This window comes from Poecilia reticulata, chromosome 7 (genome assembly GCF_904066995.2).
Source record: "Poecilia reticulata chromosome 7, P_reticulata-male-v2, whole genome shotgun sequence".
NCBI lineage: Eukaryota > Metazoa > Chordata > Actinopteri > Cyprinodontiformes > Poeciliidae > Poecilia > Poecilia reticulata.
Window position 1 is genome coordinate 16,857,308 of NC_088836.1, and position 27,999 is coordinate 16,885,306.

Below are 27,999 nucleotides of genomic sequence, written 5' to 3' on the forward strand. Positions count from 1 at the left end.
ACTCGGCATAAATAATTTTTTTTTTTTTTACTTAAAATGCCGGAAACCACAAACCTCTCTCTAGGCAGTTACTTCCCTTTTATGGCATAGTGTCATAAAAGGGAACAGCTAGAAAATGTCAACAGAATAATCTGAACAGTTTCCTGTTGTAAAATTGGTCTATTTTTGGGTATTTATAATGTTAAACACTTTACATTATAAATTAATGATTGATTGATTACTGCAAACTTTTGTTCCTGCTCATTTTACTCAAGTGTTTTTTTCTGGCATCATTGAAATATTTTTTTTCCTTTACTGTTTGATCTATGACTTTCACATACTTGTTTACATTTTACATGTCAAATCTGAGATGCTGAAAAGATAAATTTCTCGAGTTACACATGTGTACTGTGATTTGTAATTAGTGTTCCAACATAGTTTAGAAGTTAACATACTGTGGAATTTGAATCAAATATTTTCCAGATCTGGAGAAGCATGAATAAATATGTATGTATTTTTATTATTTTTATTTTTTTACATCTTATTCCAATTTTGATTGCCTCAATGTTGCCTCCATCCATGTAGATTCTGTAAAAGTATCTCATGTTCTTAACCAAATGTTTTGTTAATACTTTCAAAACACTCAAGCGTGGTAAATAATATAATTTTGACCTGCAAAACACAGGAATCGTGTGTAATACTATGAGATGTTTAACACTTTGAGAGTGAAAATCAAATCATCTAGGGGTTTAGAATGAGTGAGGTTCCAGGTGAGCAGGCATCTTTTTTCAGTAATCCCCTTTCTTCATGCTCTTGCTCTTCCCGTTTCTGGTTCTCTGGTCATAATGTGCAGTTTGACACACTCTCTCCAAAGAGTCAGTTACCTCAACAGGTTGTCATAAGGTTCTAGTGGATTTTCAAGTAATGGGCACAGAGAAGGAAAGGAATGTAAAATGATTTAGAATCTTACAGAACTTAATGTCAGCACAGCTCTGAAGGTTTTCATCCCTTCAACAGCTCTTTGGCAGACCGTCCGCTGTGCACACAACTGCAAAAGATGATTCCCATTTGACATACTGTTTGAAAACGCAATATTTTGTTGAGTATTTTAGCATATAGTGGTCACAAAAAGTACAGTCAGTTCCAACAACAAACGTAACAGATTTTAGGCAATCGGGTTATTTACAAGCCTCTTGAAGTCCATTGGTGAACATTTTCTTGGCAAACTGCTATGTTAGCAGCAGAACTGACCAGAGCCATTAAGTGGCAGCTTTGGAAAACATGAAAGATTTGTTCTACAGCCAGTCTGTGGTTTTTGCCTTTTGGCCTGCTGAGTAGAAACATGGTGTTGAGATGAAGGTGGAGTGGAGGATCACTGGTATCTAGAAGAAAAAAAAAATGTACTTGCACCGAGGAATAAATATGAAAATCTTCGCATTTTTACTGCACCTTCGATTGTTTAAACCCATCTCTAAAAATATACATTTGTCTTAAACATTTCCAAATAGTTGTGTTGTCTATATGTCCCTGAAGAAAAATTGAGCAAAAATAAAAGAAACTTAACTCTGCTTCCAACTTTGCTGTTGCACTACATTCACTCACTTTCCACTTTATTAGGTATATCTGTTAACACAAATGGAGACTCAGCTAATGACACAGGAGCAACTCAAAGTATTTAGGGACCTAGACTTGGTGAAGATGACTCACTGAATCTGAAAGAGGAATAAATACAAAGTGGTAGTATTGTGTGTTTTCTAGGCACATAATGCCATTTTATAGCATAATCAAGTAACGATGTTAGAAGAAATTTCACTTAATAATTTAACTCCTTGAAATTGGGCCTCTGTCTCTTTAAAAACTCCTGCTCGTTCTGAAACTCCGCCTTCCGAAAGTCGTCACAATAACACTCCTCTATTAAACCTTTAACAACGTTTTTTTTATATCATCATGGCACTGATAAGTAGCTTATACAATGAGCTCAGCTGATATGAAGCTCCACCAGGTGCTTGCTAATTTATGCTAGCTAGCTGGAAGGAGCTGAGTGGGGAAGACTCGGGGGAGGGAGGGCTGTGACGCAGAAGCTCGGTAGCTTGGAAACTGAGGGGGAGTTGAGTCTAGAAAAGAGGAGGAGATGCGCCTTCGGTCCCTCCTGCCGTTTTTGTACAGCTAGATGGTTGCCACGGGAGACTAATGGATTTATCAAAATCCACGAAAGACTCAAGGCGACACTCCAGGTATGTTTTTGATGCGGCAGTAACATTATGACAAGATGTAAAGCTCCAAAAAGTCTATTTTACATAATACTGCCCCGTTAAGTGAATCTAAACATTGATTCGAGTCTTTCAGAAACAGCGTAGAATATTCACTTATTTACAAGGGAACAAACTTCTTCTTATTATTATTATTCTTATTATTTATTTTTACTTGTTCTACACTCTTAAAAAACTTAACATTATTGCATTCGGCCATAACAACAATTGTATTTGGAAGAAATAGAGGAATGTCTACAAGCCTGAGAACACCATCCTGATTGTAAACTAAGGGGATGACAGTATTGTAAAGAGTGGTACTTTTTCACCCCACAAAAGAGATAGCAGTCTAATATAATTTTGTGGGAATACTAAAACAACATCTCAGGACATCAGTCAGAAAGTTAGAAACTGGGCACAAATGGCAATGACCACCAAACTAGCCAACAAGCTAGTCTGGATACACCATTTCTGTCAGGAGGAATGGGCCAAACCTCCAGCAAATGAATGTTAGAAGCTTGTGGAAGGACACCTAAAATGTTTGACCCAAGTCACACAGTTTAAAGACAATTCAATTAAATACTAAGAAATTGTATTTAAAGATCTGAATTTGAAGAAAGTGGAGAAAAAATATCTTCATTAGTCTGCATTTAGCAAATGAAACACATAGAACAGGAAAGTTTGCTCTCACTTAATGTCGGACTATAAAGGGGGAAAAACTATGTGTACTTTCATAGAGTACTCATAGAGTACATGTAAACATTTGGTTTCATGTGCCTGAATTCGCTCAGATTCACACACAAAAGCAGCTAGAAAGCATACAGTATTGCCCTCGAGGGTAAATGTTGTTACTCTTTCACAACTTAAAGTCTCCTAATAGTTTCTCAGTCAAAGAGCATTCCCTGCCAGACTGCCCCCCAAAAGGCTGATTTCAATGACATCAGGGGAAGCTGTGCTCTGTTCAAACTCACCAAGGAAAAAAAACACACAAAAAAACAGCGACGTTAAGTTTGGAATTCTTTGAATAGAGGATGCCACTCAGAAATCTTTGAATCTGCTCGTTCTCATTTTTAATAAAATATTTTCCAGAGTGCACTTTGTTCATCCAAACTAGAGAAAGAATGGACATAACCTGCCTCCTCCTATTTCCTTATTATAGCAAATTTAACTGTTCGAAATCCCACTTTTAAAGATAACTGTGTTAGACAACATCCTTTAGGTGTTTAGCTAGCTGATTCTTGGCAGAGAGGTGTTTGAGGTCGAGATCTTGTGGTGAGGTCTTGAGGTTGAGAAAGGTATTTAATATCAACAAAAAATGTGCCAACAACGAAGAGCCCATCAGGCCAAGACTACTCAGAGGTCGTGTCTGCATCAGTGTGAGGTGTTGACAGCTTATATAAATATATTATCCCTCCATTCACAGTCGGTAGTGTGTTCACATGCAGCCGGATGCACAGGGAAACATCTTTATTCATGTGCGAGGAGTGCTGGTATGTCTCTTTCTCTCTCGCACACACGCATGCAAAGTGGGCGATTTATTTCCCTCCCACCTTCTAAGTGCAGGCCTCGCTCTCCATCTCCCTCCATAGGGGCACAGAGCCTGACCACAGACATCGTACTGATTGCTCACTGTGGTCGAGTGGTCTCTCCACATTCCCACCCTGATTCACTATGTGCAGAAAACCCAACAATGGAAAACAGCGGTTTGAGAGTGTCTGAAGGGTTGCAGACAGCGAGTGTTCTGTCTTCCCAAAAACTCTCATCTTTTTCATTTTTCAAATCTTAACCAATTTGAAAAAGAAAAAAAAAAGACCTGCGTCCACCTTCGGACATGAATGTAACTTCTCTCTGCTGTGGCAGGGCGGTGGATGATAAAGTGATGGAGATGTTAGGAGTTGACGGCCATTGTGATGCTGGGTGGCTGTTGCTCTGGAACTACCATCTGCCAACAAGGTCAGTTGCTAGGGGAAGGATTGTGCTGGACCGTGCCTGCTTCCCAGCTGCCATCTACACACACGCACTCCTCAGTGTATGCGCACCAACTTTCATACTAGCAACGTCATCTCCGAATTACGGAGGTTGTTGTTGATCCACTTTTCTGCAACTTTGGCAGAAGTCAGTTCAAGCATTTCATTGGAATTCCTTTTCAACTATGTGTGTGTGTGAGATGAGGCTGTAAATACATATCTTAGTACATAATAACTCTGTGGTCTCTTAGTGGCACCAAGCAAAATTCCTCATATTGTTACACAAGCATTTTAAAGATGTTCATACCATAACAATACCCCAATTAATTGGAGCTTGGCCTATAACTGAGTGCTAGGATCACATAAATTGTTGGTTCAGCAGCTCAGACATCAAGCCAATGCCTCGTTGTCTGTCTCAACCCGTACAAAAAATATGTTGTGACCTAAACGTAGACGCAAGTTCTTTATGATTCTTTCATTAACACACACTCCACCTGTGGAGAAATCTCTTTTCCACAATTAACTGACCTGTTGAGCAATTTAAAGAAAAAAGTAAAAGCAAATTACTCTTTTAGTGGACATCTTTTTCATTATGATGGTTCTCGAGCTACTTAATCTAAGTTCATGTCTTTTGATAGTTCGTCCTACAATGACATTTTTTTAATGAGATGGTGGAGAAAGAGAAATACGTTTTTCATCTCCCTCTGAGACATCTTCTGCACTTTTTCTTTGCTCACAAAGATAAATTCAGCTGTTTAGAAATATTTCCAGTCTTGAAAAAAGTACAGAAAGCAGCACACACAATTCTTCCTAAGGCTGTAACTACTGTTGATTGCAAGCGGTGAGCCTCTAAAGCACCAGGTTTGTTAAGTACAGACAGTTTGACCGACTACTCAGCTAATATTAGCTTGTTAGGATACCATTGTTGTTCTATAAAAAGCAAAGTAATGTAATGTTGTATACAATTAACTATTTACTTATGAAGTATCCTTGTCATTATATACACTATATTTTTGGTTTGTTTGTTTTGTGTTGTTGAATGGGCCATTTTGTAGGTGGAGGCACAAATGTACAATGAAATAAAACTAAAATCCATGGCTGCAGTAATTAAATTGATAATGAAATTACCAACAACTACAACAACATTGAAATCGATACACCTTTACTTTTGCCTGTGGCGCATTTCTGTTTTGAATGAAAGCAATTCGATGAGCAATTTTTACATTTTTGTGTAAATCCTGTGATACAGTGAAACCGTGGAATTTTTTTTTTATCATACTGTGAGAATCTAATACCGCCCTATGCCTGTGGTTAAGTTAGTTACTTAACTGGCACATTTGCTTCTTCAGCCTGGACCGTTTAGCGTGCACTTTTTTTTTTTTTGCAAGGTCAGGATATTATAGAGAATAGATTTATTGTGACAAGAAATTGAATATGTATTACCGGGTAAGCCCCGTGACCAAATAAAATAATTTGATACAGGACATATTCCATTCATGAGAAGCCTGTATCTGGGTGTCAGCAAGATGTTACCATGAGATATTGGCAAAACAGGCGCTGTATGTGTCCAAAACCAAAATAGGACTCAATCATATAATTTTGCGCTGTCTCCAGGCCCCCCACTCCGGTTTGCGTCTCTCTCTTGGTCGCCAAAGCAAGTGACTTTTGTTTAGAGCGGGCTGTTGTTCCTGTTTGTGCCCTTCTCACCATGGCTGCCTGCTTGCCGCCTGGCAGCCCCGTGTGTCAAAGGTGGCTGCTGCAGAGCAGACTGTGGGAACAGCCGGTTAGCCTCCCTCGGTCTCCTGCTCCCCAACCAGAGGGGCAGCGATCAATCCCGCACCCCCGCCCCTTTCCCCTGAGCACACATACACATAATCACAAACACACAAATGGCCAAGCAAGCTCGTACTCACACAAAAACCCTACAATGCTCACACCCTTTCCCAATAATCCTCGGAAGCAATTTCATCTCGACTCGGGTGGCGGCCCATTGTCGCCAGCCCCTTCAATCTTTCCTTATTAACTCTCGCTTTGTCCTGCATCCGAGCTTCTGGACTCATCTCTCCTACATTCCGATCAGTGCTGCTCTCAGCACTCCCAGGCAACCTCCATTCGCTAATCCCACTGCCTCCCCCCCAACCCCCAGCAGCCCCACCCCAAGGAGCGCTTACTGGTTTTTTTCCCAACCTGCCGATCACCTACTTGCAGAGTAAGGTAGGGGCTTTAACTCCATGGGTTTTTCTGAAGGCAGAGCGTGAACGCAGGGCGGGTGAAAGAGGAGGCGGCCACAAAGTGACTCCAGCCCAGACAATTAGAACAATGAGCCGGGCATGTAGGGGGCTAACTCGCTGCGTCACGCCTGGACGGTGGGGTATTTTGTCAGTTTAATGAATTGTCCGTCAGGCCAGGGCCACATCGCAGGCTGTGCAAGGAGAGGCCAGCAGGGACCCAGACACTAAGTCGGTATTTATTACACTGCCTTTGTCACTAATTGAGCTAATTATCACTGACTCCTCAGCACTCCCACAGGCAGCACCCCCTCCAATCACCGTCTCTAACAACTCTCCCACCTTACTCTCTTGGCAGGGGTGTGAACTCTGCTTTCACTCGGTTTTTAACTATCACTTTATTTCATTGGGTTTTAATACTTTCCATCCTTCATTGCTTTTTACAATGCCTTGCAAGAGTATTCTCACTCATTGAACTTTTTCAAACGTTGTCATATTAGAAACCACAAGCTTCAGTGTAATTTATTGGGATTTTAGGAGACAAACCAACACAAAACATAACATACTTGTGAAACCTTTAAATCAGTGTTCAGTTATAAAACAGAGAACAGTCTAATCAATAATTTCAAAATAAAGTGTATGGAACAACTGCAAGCCTACAAAGACATAACCCTCAACCTAAGTTTTGCCACAAGCCATAGAGGGAACACATCAATTAAATGGAAGAAGAAGCTCTGGTCAGGGCAGATAAAAAAATTTAACAAACTTTTTGGGCTACATGCCCAAAAGGTATCTATGGTGGAGAACCAACACTGCTCATGACTCTGAAGTCACCATCTCCAGAGTGGTGGACGGTGGTGGCAGCATCATGTGCCACCACCATCTATCATGTGCTTTTTACAGCAGCCAGCTGTTTTGGGAACATGGAGGAAGCTGGATAGAGGCAAGTATTGGAGGAATTTGTAATGGAATAGTTTAGATCAAAGGATCTTCAGCTGGTTGAAATCCAAACCTAAACTTAATTTAGGAACTGCTGCAATCTTTGAAGATTCAAATAATTGGCTGCACAGTGGCACAGTTGATAACGCTGTTGCCTTGCAGCAAGAAGGTCCTGAGTTTAATTCCCGGCCCAGGGTCTTTCGGCATGGAGTTTGCATGTTCTCCCTGTGCATGCCTGGGTTCTCTCTGGGTACTCCAGCTTCCTCCCACAGTCCAAAAACATGACTGTTAGGTTAACTGGTCTCTCTAAAATTCTCCTTAGGTGTGTGTGTGTGCATGTTGGTAGACTGGTGACCTGTCCAGGGTGTACCCCGCCTCTCGCCCGAAACGTCTCGTTGGAGATTAGGGACAAGGATGTACAGAAAATGGATGGATCTGAAAATATTTTATTAATCCCAAAGGGAAATTAAATGTTTGAGAAGAATTCTAAAAACAATGTCATTATCTGTCACATAAGTATTGTGACAGATAATAATTATGCATAAGATTATGCATAAGAATTTCACCATATATGCTGAAATATTCCTGTGTATGTGTGTGTGATGGGAATTCTTAATTTCTAATTTTACTGTTTGTTTTTTTTAAAGGTTCAATCAAGGACTTTGATTTTCAAATTAGCCTGTGGCTAGAAAATCTTTATACAAAACAACAGTTGCTTGTTTTTATCAAGTAACATCATTTAATCTGCTATACTGTGTGGAACAAAAATCAAGGAGTGTAAATAATTTTGCAATATACTTAATTTTTTTGTCAAATTTAGATTACCTTTGTCGTTTCTACTCATCTTTTCAATCAGTAGCTTATTCACGGTCTGGCAGGTGTTCACATTTTTGTAGTAAAGTTTTATCAAATAATCTTTCTTTTTATGTTGCTTATTCTTGGAATTTTTCTGTGTTTGCTGAAATGTGTTGTTGAAAATTTCCCAACTTGACCAGTTGATCAAATTCTTAATTAGGCCCGAGCAGCTAAGCGCTGCGAAGGCCTATTGTAATCGTGCTGTTTATTATTATTTTTCTTGTGCCAAATGAATTGGCTTTTTGGGGGCTTTATCATATTCAAAAACTCACCAAACTTGGCAGGCGCATAGAGCCCGTGTGAAATTTACGTATTTTAAGGTCCTCGCAAAAATCGCATGAGAAACGGCTCAAGGGCGCCCCCTAGCAACTTTCAAAAGACCCTTTCCTATTCACTTACTTTATCGTAGAGACTTGAAATTTGGTACAGTTGTAGAGCTCCCCAAGACACTCTGAATTTACAATTAATGTCATAGTGCATCTGTCCTAGGAAGTCGGCCATTTTGGATTGAAGTTCCGATTTTGAGCCCATTTTGGCCGTTTACACACGTCGCATTTGATCGAACTCCTCCTAGGGATTTCGATCGATCGGCTTCAAACTCGGTCAGATTGTTCATAAGGCATGGCCGATTCAAAGTTATCAAATTTGTGAGTTTTCGAGCATGTTGAAGGGGTCGTTCCAGGGGTCAAAGTTCACCGACGTACCAGAAAGTCATAAACTGTTATATCTCCTACAATGAAAGTCACAGAGCAACCAAACTTTATGTGTGTGATCACCTTTGGATGACCTACAACACCCAGTTGTGAAATTTTGAAATTACCTAAGCCACGCCCCCTTAGAACAGGAAGTGTCATGTTTTACTGCGAACGTTCACTATCTGACCCCTTTCACCTAATCAACATGAAACTGTGTCCACAGACAGAAGACATGTTGGTGTGTCAGGATGTCCAACCCCGTTTGGTTTGGATGCAGCAGGTGGGCGTGGTGGCGTGGCGAAGTGACCTTTAACGCCGTCTCCTTACGTTTGGCCTTGAATTCCACAGTTTAAAGCCCAGCTGCACCAAACTCACTAGGTTTGATCCTTGTGGGCCCCTCGACAGGAATCCAGTGTGATTTTTTGTGGGCGTGGCCTAATGTCTCAACAGCGCCCCCTTGAAGATTTTAAATAATCAGCCCCAAGCCATTGTTTAACCTAGAATTATGAAACTTGGTACACTTGTGTATCGTGTCAGGACCTACAAAAAAGCCTCTTGGAGCCATGGTCCAAACCCAACAGAAAGTCGGCCATTTTGGATTAAATCCGCCATTTGCTGTTTTTCAGAGACGGCATATTTGATCGAACTCCTCCTACAGCGTTTGACATACAGACTTCAAACTCAGTAAGTAGAGAGTCGAGACATTAAAGGTCTAAAGTTATCACAGGAATTTTTGTATGTGAAAGCATATGGGCGTGGCTAAGTGCAAAACTTTTACTATGCACCATAAAACATCAAAGTGACATAACTTCCACATACAAGGTCACGGCTGCTTCAGACTTCCTATGTCTCACTACTGACCCACCCTCATTACATTCTCATGGTCAGATGATGACGTAACCTTAGCTCCGCCCACTTTTTACAGGAAGTCACGTGTTTTTTGTACTGTATGTCTCATTTTTACTGAGTAATACATATGGAATTAATCTTCTAACACCTGACATTATATGACCTGATGAGGAACTGTGAGGATGAACTCTGAGTCATGGGGGCGTGGCCAACTGGCTGTCCTCCGCCATATGCATACAACTGTCTCTGAATCACACACGCATCTTCCGATTGGCACAAATCTGGATACGTTTGACCTGTGCTCAATGCGAAAGAGCCCAACGGCTTTGAATTGTGATTTTACTCGACAGCGCCCCCTAGACTATCCCATCATCAATATCTCCTCTACATCGACCGATCTGCTCCAAATTTGTGGTGTGTCCTAAGGGAACAATGCCGAAGTGAACGGTTCGAACTGCCTGGCGGAGGCGCGCCTCAACTGTGCGAAAGGGTACGCGGTGGCAGGCGGGCGGCGGTGCTGGGTCCCCCGCGGTGGCTATAGGCCGGAGCGGCGCTTGGCTGCTCGGGCCGCTTGAGGCTCCGCGGAGCTTTAATTGTTTTTATAATTGCCATTTTTTGCGTGGTTCTGCGTGCATCCTATTTGACATCCTCTCAGAAACCCTGCTTGCTCTCAGACTGCTCCTAGTTAAAGACTACAAATCTCTCCAAGTTTCTGTGGTTAGTTATGTTGCCAAAGTCCTGAAAAGGACTCTAGTTATCTTTTTTTTTTATTGTTGTTATTATTCCGTTTTTTCCCCCCTTTCAGACATTAGGCAAATGAAGCAAATGCCTTCAATCTACATCCATATACTGTATGAGATAAGAGTTATGTGGCTGGATAAGCAGAGCCTGTCTCTGCGCTTCAGAGCACAGATGCAGGGATGCTTTGTGAGTCTGCAGAAAGAGGCTGCTTTGGCAGTGGTAATAGGATTAAGCAAAGGACACCCAGGGACCAGCTTATGTGTTCACTTTCTCCATTGTCAAACTTCTTACACAAAACAGAACGAATATCAGACATTAACAGCATCTCAGACACATTCAGAAGAGCTGGCTTAATTGAAAATATAACCTTTATTTGTCTATCATACAGTAAGAAACCCCCCCCAAAAAACAACTAGAATCAAAGATTTTTGGATTGAAATCTAAAAAGAGACTGTTCTGACAATATTCTATAACAGTATAAAAATCATCAAAAATAAATATTTGTATTTACACTCATAAAAAAAAGTAAATATTCAGTGCATGACCAAAACAAACAAGTGTTTTCTTAGCAGAAAAATAAAATTTTCTGGTTCTAGCAAGAGTTAACTTTTGTCAGCTATATTAACTAAAAAGGGGAAAAAATACCTCTAAACATATCCTGAATTGACTCCATGTTGTCCAGTCACCGATGGGCAAATAAATCATTTGGCAAATACACAAGCCCCACTTTTATAAATATATTTTGCTATTTTAATACCTACATCCAGTGGCAGTTTGTGGTACGGGCCAGGGTGAAATTAAAAGGGATGGGGTGACCGACAAGGTTACATGTTTTCTGCATGTTATCCATTTGCGGAGCAGCAGTAAGAGGTGCTCACCCAAGAACCACCACCACTTACATCCTTTTGGTTTTCTTAGCTGATACACACGATGACTGTCTTCATAGTAGTTTTATTATTTGAAAAAATATTAGCTACACTTTTTAAACATAATAATTTTACCAATTTTAACTACGTTAAGCCTAGATTGAGTCATGCTGGATACTTCCTTTTCCTTAAGTCGCTGCTTGTTTTTTTGCCAGCTTTATCATTCCTCAATACTGATGCAAAATTTAGCACAATATTCAGTGTATTCATAATACATTCAAATAATGTAGTTGTCTGGTGACTCACTGTGAATTTGCCAGCATTTTTGCTGGTCAAGCATTCAAGTGGCAAATCTTTTTTTCAGGGATTCAAGAAACAGAGAAATCTAAAGAAGCGAAGGGACTTGGAGGGAAATTAGAAGTGGTAGGGAGCATCCAAGCTCTACGTAAACAAGCGGAGTCGAGAGTGCTCCTTGCCTGGTAATAGGAGAACATATTTGTAGCTCTCTGCTCTGTGGCTTCAGAAACATCTGTGAAACACGGCCCTGCTTCCCACTTGGACATTAGTTGATGGTTGCAGCAATCTGTTCACTAAATCCTTTTATTTCCATGCTATTCTCAGCGTGGTGCGGGGATTTCCCTTCAACATAAATATTTGTTGTGTTCAAATATTTGCTAAAAAAAATGGTTAAAAATTGTAAGCACCTGTGTTCCTTTGATACCCTGTTCATACACGTGTGCTTTACTTTGTCCTTCTGAGACACGGGTAGGATTTTTGTGCCAGAAAAATTTTCTTTTTGTCATTTTACCTGGATTTAAACTTTCATACCCTCTTCCAAACATCTTAACTTGAGAGCCTCATGTTCTCTAAAGCAACAACCTGCTTTGATTTAACATTTTTTAAAAAAAGAAAAGTTCTATCTTTGTCTCCAATTCATGCCCAAATATTAACTCAAATGTTCCAACTTCAATCATAGACACTGATGTAACGTTCGTGTGCTGGTGCAGTTCAGGCAGCTGACATGACAGCACCAGTGGAACGTGCAGTGGCAACGTTCAGTCACGCTCTCAGTTTGAGTCTTAAATCCACGTCCGCAGCACAGCAGCTCGCAACCATCCAGGCCTGGAGACGAGCTGTTGCATGTTCTTCCAGAGGTTCCCAACGTGCCAGTTTTGCCATTGTAAGAGCAAAAGTTTGGCGATTTCTCAAAGTAGACCAAGTCCATGGAAGACGGGGGTTTGTGAGCTGGGTTTTCTGGCTCCAAATGTCTGGGCTCGGCTCGGTGAGAGGCACGGTTGCTGCCCTTGTTGGCATAAATGACTCTGGACGCGCCGTCAAAGCGTTCCTTCAGGAAATCTCCCACCGTGCGGAAACTGGGTAGGCGCATCCAACAGGTCCGCACTGTGCAGGAGCCAGACATGCCATGGCACTTACACTCCTGACGCATCTCTGAGGAGACGGTCTGTTGAGAGAAGAACCAGAACATAAATCACCAAACTATCTGATGCAAATCTGTTGCATCGAACTGTAACCATTCATTTGTTACCATTCTTCCGGCCTCGTTGTTGTGCAGGTTGGTGAGGTATCGCAGATCTCTGCCCCTCTCACTGGAGTCCACAAACTCACGGCTGAACATGTTGCCAAAGTCCACATTGTCACTGCAGCCACCCCAGTGCCAATCTGGGCCTCCAGGGCCTCTGCGCCGATAATCACATGTACACGACTCAATAGCCCCTTCTGAGCAGGATCGGGCCACAGCATGAGTCACTCCAGCGCTGGTGATGGCAAACACAAACGCAGTCTCTCTGCAACCTGAATAAGCACCAAAACTCTCCATTAAGAACTTACACAACATTTCAGATAATGATTTTTTCCCCCCTTTTAACTGAAAGTTGGAAAGTATTTATGAGTAAATGTTCACAAAGTGTCCTGCTTAGGGCTGCCCAAATATACCCTGAGGAGAGAGACAAGAAAGACTCACCACGATTGACAATTTTGCCAAAAATGGCTGGACTGTAGGTGGTTGGGCAGTTCCAGCGGCGGTTGCGGAACTGCCACTTGCACTCCTTTATGGCTGTGTGCAGCCCTGCAGCGATGGCGTGCAGAATGCCAGGATTCTGGCGAATCAGCCAGCGCTGGCGACGACTCAGGAGGGCCAGGCTGGGATCCAGGACCAACTGCACACTCTTGGAGTTGGTGAGGAGGTTGGACGAGGAAGCCACATTGACTATTCCCCTGAGATGAAGACAGGAAGGAAATCAGAGGGCAGTAGCTGCCTCTTCAGTCATGTGCATCCTGTTGACCCTCCAAGCTAGGCATTGACAGTTCTAGTGTTTATTTGTAATGTCAGAAATAACTGTACTGTAATAAGAATTAATTAATTTGGGCCAAAACGCATCAACTGTAACCGATCAATTTACCTCCAGGGAGAAAAACTTGTATGTATGGTTTTGATTGTTACTTTGAGGGATCATGATTTCTTTTCACTGGTCCAGAAATGACTATCAATAAATACTGCATAAAAATATGATTAGATGCATTTATTGTGTGCACAGTTGTACTATATTTAATCTGTGATAGTAAAAAGTAAGTTTTGCCTTCAGAACATTTAGACAGACAATAGATTTACTGTCGGCAGACTGTGATGAACGTTTTATCATCACTTTTATCATCATTGCAATAAAAACCACAGAATCTTGTGGTAAAATCTTACAGCCACATTGTTGCCCACCCCTACTCTGAACTCTCACATGGATGTCAACAGAGATCTCATGGGTAGTGTGGTGCCTTTGAAATTACAGTGTGCATTTTGTGCTACAACAATAAGCAGTGACACATGTATTCTAACACCACAAGGAAACATTCAGGCTCTGAGTCAGAATGCACGTTTTAGACTTCTTTGTGAATCACATGAATCACATCATGATCTATCTATCTATCTATCTATCTATCTATCTATCTATCTATCTATCTATCTATCTATCTATCTATCTATCTATCTATCTATCTATCTATCTATCTATCTATCTATCTATCTATCTATCTATCTATCTATCTATCTATCTATCTATCTATCTATCTATCTATCTATCTATCTATCTATCTATCTATCTATCTATCTATCTATCTATCTATCGTTTTAATCGTATAATGTTTAATATTTGTGGGGGGGGGGGGGGTTGCCACTAATGTTTCCTCGGTTTCGGGCCAGTTTCAGCCCGGAGCAGCAGCCTCTCAACGCCTCAACCCTTTTGGTGCTCAAATGTCGGAACATTCTGGATGTTTCAGTGCGCATTCTAATTTTCGACTTTCTCTCCTGTTAGGTTTCTTTTTTTTTATGTGTGCCTTCTGCCAACTTGGACCCCTGTAATGATCATGTCACCTGATGAGTATTATCATCCGGGAGAAAGTTAAAGAAAAATCGGGCGAGTCTTGGCCTCCTCGGAGGGGCTGACCTATTGCGGTGAGGCCTGGGATCATAAATAATAACAACAATCCCTATTTTGGAGAAATATTTTACTCTTTCCATTGCTTTGATTTCCTTCTTTTTTTTTCTTGGAGTTTAGCTGGCATTTTAAATATTTGAATTCTCAACTAATCTAACGCCGCAAAAAATGTTTTCGTCAAATCGCCCACTTCAACACGCCCAGCCTTCATATTGCTGTTTTTTTTTTTGTTTGTTTTTTTAGTCAAGCAAGAAAGTACTCTAAACCATGCAAATCGGAATTTATTTATGTATATATATATTGATATCTTTATATACAGGCCTTTAAAATAAAGTGCGGCTCACTGTGTTAGTTTGAGGTCGCAGTTATATGGGCAGAGGAATTTGGAGACAGCTGAACAAGACCTCATATAGGATTCCTCTCAGCTATGAAATAAATACATTTTTAATTTATTCCACATTGCGGTGGAAAAAAACGTCAGACACGTTCTCGCAAAAAATCGGAGCCAGAAAACGAGGGAAGGGGAGAAATTAAAAAGCTGTAATAATTATTATATCTAAATTGTTTATTTAACGAACTGTAAATTAAATCTTAATGATGAATCTTTGAGCCGAAGTGGAGCAATTTGGAAAAGAAAGCTAAAATCCCACAAGTCGTATTACCATGCGGTTTCTCCCCTTTCCCTCTCTATTTCTCTCTCTCTCTCTCGTCTCTTAAAGAAAAAAAAACTCTACAGAAGTTGTGAACCGTTCCAACACAAACAGATTATCTCGAGCATGCAACGGAGAACTGTGGTAACCCAGTAAAAAAAAAAAAAAAAAAACGCATACAAAGTGTTGATGCAAGGCAGCCGGCGATGCTGCAGAGGCTGCTGAGCCACCCGAAGGAGGGGATGCCCCGTCTGCTGCACTCACCACCACCGGCCGCTGTTGTTCACGGCCCCTGTGCGGGAAAGCGAAGACACCAGGAGGATGCAGGCGGCTTTCACTCCCAACAGCAGAGCCAGACTCCTCATCGTGGCTTCGGTTCAAACATGCTGGACGGGAAATGTCAAAATTCACAAGCGCAACAAGAAAGCATCGTTTAATAATAATAATAATAATAATAATAATAATAATAATAATAATAATAATAATAATAATAATAATAATAATTAATAATCGGTTTGTTTAATTATCTGCACAACTGCTTGCAAAGTCACAAATGCTCACCGACGAGAAGATATGCGAGATGCCGGCAGTCCTAATTGACTTAGATGGATCCTGAGTGGAGACAGGTTCCCTGAATGATGTGAAGTGTCCAGGCAGGATGCTGCTGCTGCTGCTGCTGCTGCTGCTGCTGCTGCTGTCCTCTTCACTCTGTCTATCTCAGTGATGCTTTGCGAGGCGCACTGAACGCGTGGGACAGTCCCGAAGATTTGATCCCCTCGGTGACTGATAGGCAACACATTCTTCTCTTATTGAGCGCTACGAGAAGAATAAAAAAGGGATTTGCTGCTCTCATCTCCCTCTGTTTTTTTTCTTTTCCTCGCTGCCTTTTCAATAGGATTGGAGGGAGGGATAGTTAATGCTCTTCATAGGGGCGCACAATGAATGAGGAAACACAACTGAGCAGAGAAGAGAAAGGAGGAGTTTTTTGTAAAAAAAAAAAAAAAAAAAAGAGAAAAGAAAAAAAAGTCCACATCAGTGTTGCACATATTACTTGTGAAATATCACGGTCATCCTTTGGAAAAGTGTGCGTCTCACGGCGTTTCCTGAATGGTACTGCGCGCGCGCTCGCTGGAAGTGCCCGGTCTGATGTGTTGATGCTGCGAGTGCGTCCGCTTTGCTGCTCCGGCTTTGCCTCTATCACCGCGCTGTACAGTTACAGCGGAATATGAGCCATCTGAAACTGCCCTTTGAGCTGCCTACTCCCCTATAACCGCATCTCCTCCTCTCTGCAGTCCTTCTTCTAAAACACGCACCCGGCACAGCGAAGCTACGGCTTCACCTCTCCTTCCCGACTTAAAAAAAAAAAAAAAAGTCCGGGTTTATTTTTTTCTTCTCGTAATTAATATTTTTCTGGAAGTGCCTTTTATGGGGGCCAATAAAACTATCATCGCCTCTCCTTAAAGAGCGCGCACAAGGCGACGTGAATGCTGATTGAAACAGTAACACCCTCGCGGTTGTCCTATTACTCATACTGCCTGCTGGGCTACTTAAATATTTTTTCAAAACGCGGCACAGATGAAATATGGCCTCCAATCAGAAGTTTGATGCATGATGAAGCAGGGTAAAGGGGGGTGGGGGGGGGGGGGGTGGGACGAGTAAGGATATATATATAAAAAAAAGGAACCAGCCTTAACATCTGGCTTGCAGACCTCCCTCGACGCATGAGTAGCGCAGTGTAATCACAGCTTGAGCCACTTTGCGGCATCTCCATCAAACTACATGACTTGGAGGGAATCTAAATGTCCCCAAAACACCGTATTTTGAAACGAATGTTTCATTATGTGACATGTGTCTGCTGATTTGCATGTTCGACTGATCTGCATCAACCCTCTCTCTCCCTCTCTCTCCCTTCCGTTCTCTTCGACTTTCTCTCATACCTTTTGGATGACAGTAAAAGGAAGTGGGTAAGTAAAGGAGAGAGAGAGAGAGAGAGAGAGAGAGAGAGAGAGAGAGAGAAAAAAGCTTTAATGACAGCCATCCCCACGTTTATACCCCAGCTTTATATATATGAAGGTGCTCAAAGGGGTTTCCTGGAGCAGTCATGCGACACCGAGCAGATTAGAGCTTCAATCCGGATAAAGGGAGCCTTTTATATACAAATCAACTTCAAATCACTTTTTAAGCCACTTAGATATACACACCAAGGCAGAATGCTAATGCACTTTTCATTGCTGCAGCTTAGGGAATGGAAGGAGATTAGATGAATTGGTGTCACTAAGCGAACCGTGTTCGATGGGGGGGTTTTAACTTAATTTTATGAAAGTAGCTGGCGTGCACGCTTTATTATGCTCTATTTGGATAGGCCAGAACAGCGACTGATACCGAATCGACACAAATGATCCGCGTGTTGATGCTTAGCAGACTGGATTATGCTTTTCGTTTTGAGGAAAATGTCTTGAGAAAGTCTAAATTTCCTCTCTTCCAGATACACTTTGGTGAACGATTAAGCCTCTTATACGTGCGCCGCAAGCTGACAGGAGTCCGATCTGTCGCTTGAAATGTATGCATGTGCATCTATGCTTATACAGCTGATGGCTGCATTGGCGAGAGTGACGTTGTTTCAAGCCCAACAACGAGGAACAGCCGCTCTGATGGAGGTGGGAGGTATGGGATGGAGGGGGGATGGAGGGGGGGGGGGCGCATGACTAAAATCAGTATTGTTGGAGGGTCTCTGAGCAGAGCCGCTTGCCTGCTGCTGCCTCCCTGTCGTACAGTGGAAGGAGCAGCAGCTCTACCCTCCCCCGTTCATTAAAAAAAAAAAAAAAAAAAATCAAAAACAAATAACACAATTTTAAGACTAAAATCTCCCATCTCTGTTAATTGAAAAGGAGAGGCCTGATCTGCAACATAAGCATAAAATCAAATTTAGGACATTTGACTTTAAATCCAAATCATGTAGAAAAACATTATTCTGAGAGCTCTCAGTAAGCTTCAGACCCTTTTGCTTGGAGAGCGCCCGCGCGTAAAAGTTTGGAGACATCTCGTTTACGCCCTCAAGAATGACCGCTATCTCCAGCAGTATGACAATCATATTGGCTAATATTTTGCAAACAGTCGCCTGTAGAGGCATCCACTCCCCTCCCCTAACCCCTCTTCCCCCCACCCCCCTTCTCCAGTGTACTCTCGCCCCCGAGCTCGTCTCTTCTCCGTCTTCACTACTCGCTCGTTTGGCGCCACATCGATAATACTCCACGCATTTTCCCTACCTATTTTTTATTTTTATTTTATTTTTGTAATATTCTTATTTAACTATAGGTGGCTTATTATCAGAGTTTTAATGTCCCGTCGCGACAGACGCTTAACAAAATGGAGCTATCAAGCAAACTCCGTTGGAATCAATTCCTGATTTTGGCAACAGCACTTATGTCACCTGCGTTAACGTAAGTGCACTTGAGAGTTCCTGGAGAGTGGACTTGCTTTTGCGGGATGTTCGTATGTTTGCTGTATTATGTATATATATAAAACTATAGCTATTCATTTAAAAGGTGATACATCTGGATTTGATTTTGCAGGCTAATATTAGAATAACATGAATCATTGTTTGGCAGTCTGTTTGTACGTCTGAGCTGTTCAATTATAAATCTTATCGTGTGGTTTAATCTGTTTTTGATTATTTTTAATTGTGTTGTTTATCTAGAACTATATTTCTGCTGCAACCAACACAGAGCGACTAACACCAAAGCACATAAAATGTTTCTGTTTCCTACAGTTTATACAACACATCCCATAAATGTATTTCATTTTGTAGAATAGCAAGTTGAAATCTTTGCTGTTTTTTTTTGTTTTGTTTTGTTTTGTTTAGAGCCTTCTTAGTATTCAGATCACCCTCCCACTGCCACATTCTCTGGATGTGTCTGATGAACTCCTGACCAGCTCTGATGACAAATCCCACCAACCTCTCTCTTCCCTGCAGGGTGCTATGTAATGACATCCTTAGCCTGAAGGTGGCAGGAGATCCAGTTCTAACCCCTCACTCCGTGTGCCTGAGACTGGTAGGCCTCAGCAAACGTCAGATGCGGATGTGTATGCGTAGTCCCGACGTGACGGCATCCGCCCTGCAGGGCATCCAGGTGGCCATCCACGAGTGCCAGCACCAGCTGCGCGACCAGCGATGGAACTGCTCCTCGCTGGAAAGCTTCGGGAAGCTGCCTCACCACAGCACCATCCTCAGCAGGGGTGAGAGGTTCAGAGAAGCTTACACAAGTGTCAAAGCAACTCAGAGTCTCGAGTTGCTTTGACACGTGAACGACACATTTAGATTAACACTGTTTCTCAATTTCATCTGTGTGTTTGCGTGTGTGTCTGTGTTCTCATTGGGAACCCCAGGTTTTCGCGAGAGTGCCTTCTCCCTGGCCTTGTTGGCAGCGGGTGTGGCTCACTCTGTGGCCTCTGCCTGCAGTATGGGCAAGCTGCGGGGGTGCAGCTGTGAGGCCAAACGTCGCCAGGACGATGACAAGATCCGGCTGAAACTCACACAGCTGCAGCTGCAGACTCTGCAGAAGGGCGGGGTAGGCATCGGCATGACCAAATCATTACCCTCAGATCTAAATGGGCACCATGGGAATCTACCGTCCGACCTACACTCCGCCCACACGTCTGCCATGCTCAAGCCTTTATCAGATGACTTAAGCTCTATGCAGGACACCTGGATGTGGGGGGGCTGCAGTCATGACTTGCGGTTTGGGGACCGTTTTTCAAGAGACTGGCTTGATTCCCGTGGCTCTCCAAGGGACATCTATGCGCGCATGAGGATACATAACAACCGCGTAGGGCGACAGGTGAGTGATGTGCTTATTCATACCAGCAGTCGTAGCCCTTGAACTTTTTCACATTTTGCCTCGCTCAACTCCCACGCTTCAATGTGACGATTTTATGTGACAATCTAACATGAAGCAATGCATACTTTTCAAACGGAAGGACAAGTGTATATAGTTTTTCCAAGCTTTTTCTCAAAAGAACTTTACTTTGATAAGTAAAATCCAGTCAAATTAGTGACTGTGGTATTAAGAAACACACCAGACAGATCAGGGATAAAGTTGTGCAGAAGTCTAAACAGGGTTAAGTTACATAATAACAGTAATAATACGTCAAGATATTGGCATCTCACAGAGCACAGTTTGATTGGCTATCAAAAAAACAAATGGAGTATGGTACAGGCAGGAAGGAAGAGCAGTAATGAGGGGAGCAGTCAAGAAGTGAATGGTAACTCTGGAGGAGATGTCGAGATCCACAGCTCAGGTTGGAGAATCTGTCTAGATTACAACTATTTTGTCAAGGCAAGAATTGATGGAAAAACAGCCTAAAGAAATCATGTTCAAAGTTTGATGCAAGTCATTTAGAATCCACCAAAACATTTTCCAATAAGGTGTTCTAGTCAAATGAGAGCAAAATTGAAAAATGTTGTGTACACATGGGCTAAAAACAACACTACACTGTTAGCACGAAACACTCTGGAGCTAAATGAAGCACAATCCTTTACAAAAACCTGTTAAAAACCTGCAAAAGACTTGAGATTGAAATGGAGGTTCGTCTTCCCAGAGGATAACCACCCTTAACATTAAGGCTGAGCTACAATGGATTGGTTATGCCAAAGCATATCCATGAGTTTAAATGGTCCAGTCAATTTTTAAGCCTAAATCCAAATAAGAGTTGGTGAAGACACTCTACAAAAGTAGTGACTCAAGAGGTTACTACAAATCCAGGCCACACTTTACAAGTTTTTGTGTGTAAAATAATTTAGAAACCATGTATTGTTCTCCTTCCATTTGAATTGTGCCCCATTTTGAGTTGTGTAGCACATTCCGATAAGATATATGGATCCAGAGTAGCAATATTTTAGAAAGACACTGTATAAACATGGTGCCAGTTGCTGTTAATTTGGTTGAAATAATTCATCTTTCTTTGCAGATAGTGACTGACAACATGACAAGGAAGTGCAAATGTCACGGCACATCAGGGAGCTGTCAGTTCAAGACCTGCTGGTACGTTTCTCCAGAGTTCCGCGTTGTTGGATCTCTGCTCAAGGAAAAGTTCTTGTCGGCCATCTTCGTCAACTCCCAGAACAAAAACAATGGCGTCTTCAACCCTCGAACAGAGAACAGTGCCCGCAGAAGCGCTGGGGGTTTCAGTGGAGGACGCCGCAGAAGCATGTCCAGGGAGCTGGTGTATTTTGAGAAGTCGCCCGATTTCTGCGAGCGCGATGCTTCGATAGATTCTCCAGGTACGCAGGGACGCATCTGCAACAAAACGAGCTACAGCACAGACAGCTGCAGCTCGCTGTGCTGCGGCCGCGGGCACAACATCCTACGGCAGACTCGCAGCGAGCGTTGCAATTGTCGATTTCACTGGTGCTGCTACGTTCTGTGCGAGGAGTGTCGCCTCACAGAGTGGGTGAATGTGTGCAAGTAGATCCAGCTTTTGTTTTGCTCTTTGTGCAACTACTCTTGAGAATCTGTTTATCCCCCTCATTTTGTGTGTGTGTTTTTTTAAGTCCATCATCTGGGATCTATTTTCTCTGCATAGCTGCTGTGATCCCAAAATGCCAAGTCAGAGATTGAAGAGGTGACTCATGTCATTTGTCTTGCCATGGCCTGTTTAGACCCTACCCTCTCAGCCATGAAGAGGGCCCACACTCCAGTGTTTCTACCCCACAGAAAACTGGAGAAACAGCAGAGGGGCGCTAAAGTTTCAGTCTTTGCTTTCTTGTTCGTCTTGTTGTACAGTAGCTGTGTATTTTATTGCGTGAATGTATATTTGTAAATGCACGATTTGTTAATATGATTATTGTTTCAGAGTGTTTAGTGTTGGTTTTAGCGAATGACAGAAAAGGGAACTGCCAACATTATCTGAAAGATGAATGTAAGGTTTCGGGATCTTAACATCTTATATATTAGTATATACTAATCATGGATATTTTTGATTCCAAAACTCACACAGTGCTACATGATACAATTTAATTAGCTCTTATTTGTATCTTTCTGTATTAAAAGAAATCTCAGCCACATTTCCAATACAGTGGTTCAAAAACAGTCTCATTATCTTAAAATCAGGGATTAGGGACACACTCTTGATCCTTCCATTGAGTGATCAGCATCATATAAAAAGTCACAAGAAGACATTTATGTATGCAATTATCAGTTTTTTACTAGGAATCAACACTAAATGAATACAATCACCATAGAATTAACCTTTAATCTAAATATCAGTCACACAAAACAAACATAAAAACAAAGACACTACAATAGCTTTGTCAAAAAGCTCAAGAGTTTTGCTTATTCGCTCACTGCCATATTTCAGGTGGGCTGACGGGGAAATTGCTTTGGTTTTAGCTGGGATGTCACTCTGAAACTCTCATGCTGACTGCTTTGCCCCAGGTTATTGGCTGCCTTGAACCAAGGTGAGTGGAGGGAAATTTAAATCTTGAACAGATTTACAAAAAAAAAGAGAGAAATGTTGCACAGCTTGCCATGCTAGCTAAAATATTTGGCACAACTGGATCTGTAATGAGTGATGATTCTGCTCTGACTCGGTCGAGCAAGTCTTCCTTCCTGCAGTTCACTGGGAGCTCAAACTTCCAGGGTAGGAGACGTCACGAGGGACAGATTGACCAATCAGACATACGCCTGGGATAGTGTGAGAACTGCAGTCAGTTAAAAAGTTGATTAATACTTTTTATAAAACCTGTTCCTTATTTAAACACTCCAACACTTGTTGGACACTTGATATTTTGTCAGCAAGTGCTACCTTGTTCACAAAATATCAACAAATTATCACTTCAGCTATAACCCACAACTGAGTCTGTTTTCAGTTTACTATTTTTCTAAAACATGTCACAACATGTTACATTGAATAATAAAAAAAAACCTTCACATAAGGTTTCATTCATTAGTTAGAATTAAAAGTTGTGACTAACCTTGCATTATTTCCAACATCCTTGGGCTTTCTAACTTAAGGAATAAAATTATCAATTTTAATTACACCTTTTTTCCGGTCTAAGTCACATGGAACCTTACCAGGACTGTTTGACATTTAGATGAACAACTTAATCATATCAAACCACTAATATCATTCAAATCCTCACAGTTTGGAGACTTCAGGAGGTCAACAGCAAGAATGAGTTTGCTTAGACCACCTCTATGGTCCAACAAGGGCATCCGATGGATCTGGAGAAAAGCAGCTCTTGTAGGTGAAAGGTCAAATTTAAGGTGTCCATGTGCATTACATCATTTGGACCAAATTCATTTAAATTCATTATAATTAAAATTTAAATCAGTCAAATGCTAATGGGGTGTTTGTTTCGGACGCTCTCCAGAAATAACATAAAATGTTTAAATGTCTTTCGTAGAGAGTCAAGCAAAGATTGTTGGGAAAAATTACTGCTGTGAAAAAGAGTCTTCCTCTTTACAGAGGCTTCAGATCATCATACAAATGTGTTGTCAGACAAAGATACCAAGAAGTTGATCAGTTATCAATGATGAATTCATTCTTTAAGGGATAAATCTATTAACTGGTTCACAAATGAAACTTTCATCAAACACTGATTTTTTTTTTTATGTCACAATAAAGGGAGTTCAGGCCGCTTCTCTTTGCAGAATTGCGTTAATTTTCTCATGCATGAATGATTCGTTCAAGTTGACAACACAGAAATTCAATCAGATTGAGTTCCAGATTTTGACGAGGCCATTTTAAAATCTTAATATCTGGCAGAGGTTTTGGGAGGGTAGAGAGACTGTGTATCTGTTCACCGCTATGTTTGACTTTTGGTATGATATTTTTCTAATACCGAACTTGTTTTCCTGAAATGTTGGTCTTATGTCAGTTTTAATGAGACGCACACCTTTTAGAAAGTTTGCCTGTTGTCTAGTCAGGCCACGAAAGTTTCACACAAAAATCTTGGGAATAATTTAAATGTTTTGTTGTTGTTGTTGTTGTTTTTGGCAAATGTCAGATGCATATCATTACATATGATTCTGGGTTATTTTGTGGCCTCCTGGATGAGTTGTTAATAGTTTTTTTTTGTTGGTTAGCCTCTCGTAGGCGGGTTCACCACCGTTCCATGTTTTCTCAATTTGTGGATAATGGCTCTCACTGTGATTCACTAGAATGCCAAAGCTTTAGCAAGGAATATGTAATCCTTTTAAAACTGATAAATACCAGTAACTCTACTTTTTACCTGTTGTTTAATGTCTTTAGATGTTTCTCTGTTTTTATCTTTTCGCTTGCTTCGTGTCATCAGACAGGTACTGTTTAAGTGATTTCTTGATTGTGCAGGTCTGGTAATAATCAGACCTAGCTTGGCTAGTGGAACTGAGCTGAGCTTTCCTTCAAATGTGGTTTAATCAGAGTAAATTCAATGATGTAACAACGGTGGAAAATCTGCATTTTGCTCTGGCTTTACTCTGATTATCTTTGTCCGATAGTAGTTTTTGATCATCAGAAACATTTGTGCAGGGGGAAAACATTTTTACAGCGCCGTGTAAATGTTTTCCCAATATCTTTGCGCTCCCAAAAAGTCAATATATAGGAGTCGATACGTCGGTTTAGAAAAGCAATTAATGTTAATTCTGATTAATATGACACAAATATGTCTCCATTTGGTATATCTACAATGCGATGTGTGTCGGCTTTCTTTTATATCACACTATAATCCTGGTTTCTCTGTTTCACTTGTTTAAGGGCTCTTTAGATTCTTCCCACATGTACCACATGTCAAAGTGAGAGATGGACCTACTTTAGTCCTGAAGTGATGCTCAGGGTTGTGTGTGTTGGCCTGAGCGCGTGCACGTCTGTGTTTAATACTGTGTAAATGTGGGGATAAGCTTGATGCACTGCAGATTTGGGAGGTGAGAGACTTTTTTATGGCCACTCCACGCTGAGAGAAGGACATTTTATAGCCGCAGGATATTGTTTCCCTAAAAGTATGACTTTTATTACTGGAGAGCCGCATCGAGATGAAGCAGAGAGTTGGTGGTGATTATACCAGTCTTTTGCTGCGTGAGGATCTGAGGGGATCATCTGTCCAGAGTTCATAGCCGAGGATGTAACTTGTTGAACCACTCGCTGCCCGGGACGCTCCACGGCTGTTGCTGAGGGGACAGACGAGCGAAAAATATAAACACGCGTATAGAAATGGACGCATCTAGGCGGATAAGACGTGTGTGTGTCAAAGCACATACACACGGCACAATCAAAACCATGCGCGCGTGCACGAACTGTGGATGTAGCAAAATGCTAATGTCGCCACAGGACTTGATTTATGATGACTGCATTCCTGGATATCTTAGATAATCCAAACTGTCTTTGTGCTCAGCCTGCTGGGAAAAGCCTTTCTGCCACATAGGATTTAATGCCAATTAAGTTTTGTTTGTAGGGACTTTGGTAAATATCCCTCGACTCCAGAGGAATGACAGTGCCAGTGGCTGAGTTGACTGCTCTCCCCCTTTTATGTCTTTTTTTTTTTTTTTTTTTTTGAGGGAGTTGTGGAGGGGTTACGCAGGGAAGGTATAAGCAGGAGACTGCAAATGGCTTGGAATGATAAAGGCCTGGATTTCTGGTTTGCATTTCTTCATTCCTTTATCATTTCACCCTGGAGCTGCTGCGTAAGGGAATTTCCTGTCACTGTTTCTCCCATGTGTGAGACAGAGGTTGGGTGGACTTTTTCTTTCTTCCCCATTCTCCCCCTCGTCGTCGTTGCAGAGACACATGCATAGCAACACATAGACTGCCCCCCCCCCTATAGCCACCCCCCCTGAGTAATGACATCCAGATTGGGCTGAAATTAAAGAGAGGCAGGCACAGCGAGGAAGTCAGGAGAGATAAAAGTCACCCGCCTTGACTGACACGATGATTATATGTATAAAGTAAGGCGATTTAGAGTGTTTAGTTGGATATGAAGATGTGGGGGGAATAGGTCTTCTTGCCCTTCATGCCGTGGTGATGCAGAAGCAGTGGACAAACAGAGTTACTGAGATGGGGTGAATGAACTGTACTGTGTATAAAAATGTGCCTCAAAACATCTGCTTCTCAACTCCCCTTGCATTTTTTGATGTGGGACAGGCAGAGAAGGAGAGCGGGAGAGAAAACACAAGGAGCCAGCTACCCAGAACATCAAAGCCCCTGCCCTCAACGTGCAGGCCCTCATTAGTTCAGCTAGCAGAACCAGCGACTCTTGTGATTGTATTTGCTTGGGGTGCGTGCTGGCAGACACATCAGAGGAAAGGCTTCTTTAAGTCATAACTCCCCACCCTACCTCTCCCGCCGCCACCCGAGCCCGTCGTAACCCCCCTGTAACCCTCGCCGAGCTCCAAAACCGGGCCTGCTCCCCCACCATCCACTCCACCCCGTAATCTGGTGCGCAGCTGCAAACATCTGCTCCCCTTTTGATTCCCCAGCCTTCGCCGCTGAATTGATAAACACATCTTTTACCGGACCGCTGACTGACACGCAACACAGCGGAAGGAGAGAGGCAAATGTTGGATTCACCCACGGCTGCCGAGCTGGTTTCAGGTTGTGTCATTTAATCACACTGCTTTGGTTCTGGTGGATAAACAAGCATCCGGCGCATGATAAAACACCAAAAACAATGACTGAAGTAGATTAAACCAAAGCAGATATTAATTCACTTTGTTCTGTTGCCTCTTGTGTCACTTTTATTATCTGTGACACGAGAGTGGCTTCTGCCAGGAAGTATCACTTGGCATCCAATTACAGTCAGGCAATGACTTATTCATAAAGATGATTCCTGTGTTAATTATTTAAGCATGCTTTACCAGGAGACTTTATGTTACTTAGAATTCATTGAGTAGCCTACTGTAATCAGACAAAAAAATACATATTTTCGCTGAGAGGATGGTGTGTTAATGATATGCTCACGGTAAGTTTTTTTCTTCTGAAATGTGGGAAGACAAATAACCATGTTACCATTTGTTTTATTGATCCGAACGGTCTTTATTTTATGAGTTTGAGAAATGTTCTATCTTTGCCGTAAAAGCTGAATAAACACTTAGAATTAGTCTTCAAAATGTTACAGGTCGGTGAAAGTAAAATAAAAATGTATGTAAGATTTTTTTTCCCACCCATCCATCCTTCCATGTGTAATATTTACACAAGCATTGCATAATTAGGCTATTATTGAAGTACTGTGACATCTCCATAAATTAAATCAATGAAAAAGTGAACTTCATAAATCATGTTAATTAATGACACACGCACTGATGTATTTCAAGTGTTTTTTATTAATTAGCGGCAAAGCTAGCAGCTAATTAAAAGTAAATTTAGTTGTTTTTCTGTTTTCTTCTTGCACTGATGCAGTACTTTATGTAAAAGGGAACATTACTAAAATGTTGTGATAAAATGTCTCCAATATTTAAAATAAATAATCACTGGAAATGTATAACTCTCTGAGAAAAAAAACAGAAGCCAAATAAAAGTTTCACATTTTAAAATGAATTCCTGAAACAGACTTTTAAAGTATTTT

At 41.6% G+C, this 27,999-nt stretch overlaps 2 protein-coding genes across 3 annotated transcripts; one reads left to right on the forward strand and one right to left on the reverse strand.

Moving 5' to 3' along the window:
- The first annotated feature begins 445 nt into the window (after positions 1–445).
- On the forward strand, positions 446–27,971 carry wnt10b (wingless-type MMTV integration site family, member 10b). 2 transcript variants are annotated; one of them, XM_008413684.3, is made up of 4 exons: positions 446–2,213; positions 19,438–19,700; positions 19,851–20,302; positions 21,432–27,971. In XM_008413684.3, the coding sequence occupies exons 1-4, from the start codon at positions 2,170–2,172 to the stop codon at positions 21,930–21,932; spliced, it is 1,260 nt and encodes a 419-aa protein (XP_008411906.1). In that variant the 5' UTR covers positions 446–2,169; the 3' UTR covers positions 21,933–27,971. The 2 variants fall into 2 exon arrangements, with proteins under 2 accessions (XP_008411906.1, XP_008411905.1); XM_008413683.3 differs by lacking the exon at positions 446–2,213 and adding an exon at positions 18,651–18,904.
- On the reverse strand, positions 10,853–17,097 carry wnt1 (wingless-type MMTV integration site family, member 1). The gene is made up of 6 exons (XM_008413686.3): positions 16,560–17,097; positions 16,026–16,420; positions 15,729–15,850; positions 13,350–13,603; positions 12,915–13,180; positions 10,853–12,830 (listed from the first exon to the last, which is right to left on the reverse strand). Exons 3-6 carry the CDS (start codon positions 15,827–15,829, stop codon positions 12,339–12,341), a joined length of 1,113 nt encoding a protein of 370 aa, XP_008411908.2. The 5' UTR covers positions 15,830–15,850; positions 16,026–16,420; positions 16,560–17,097; the 3' UTR covers positions 10,853–12,338.
- Positions 27,972–27,999: the final 28 nt, after the last annotated feature.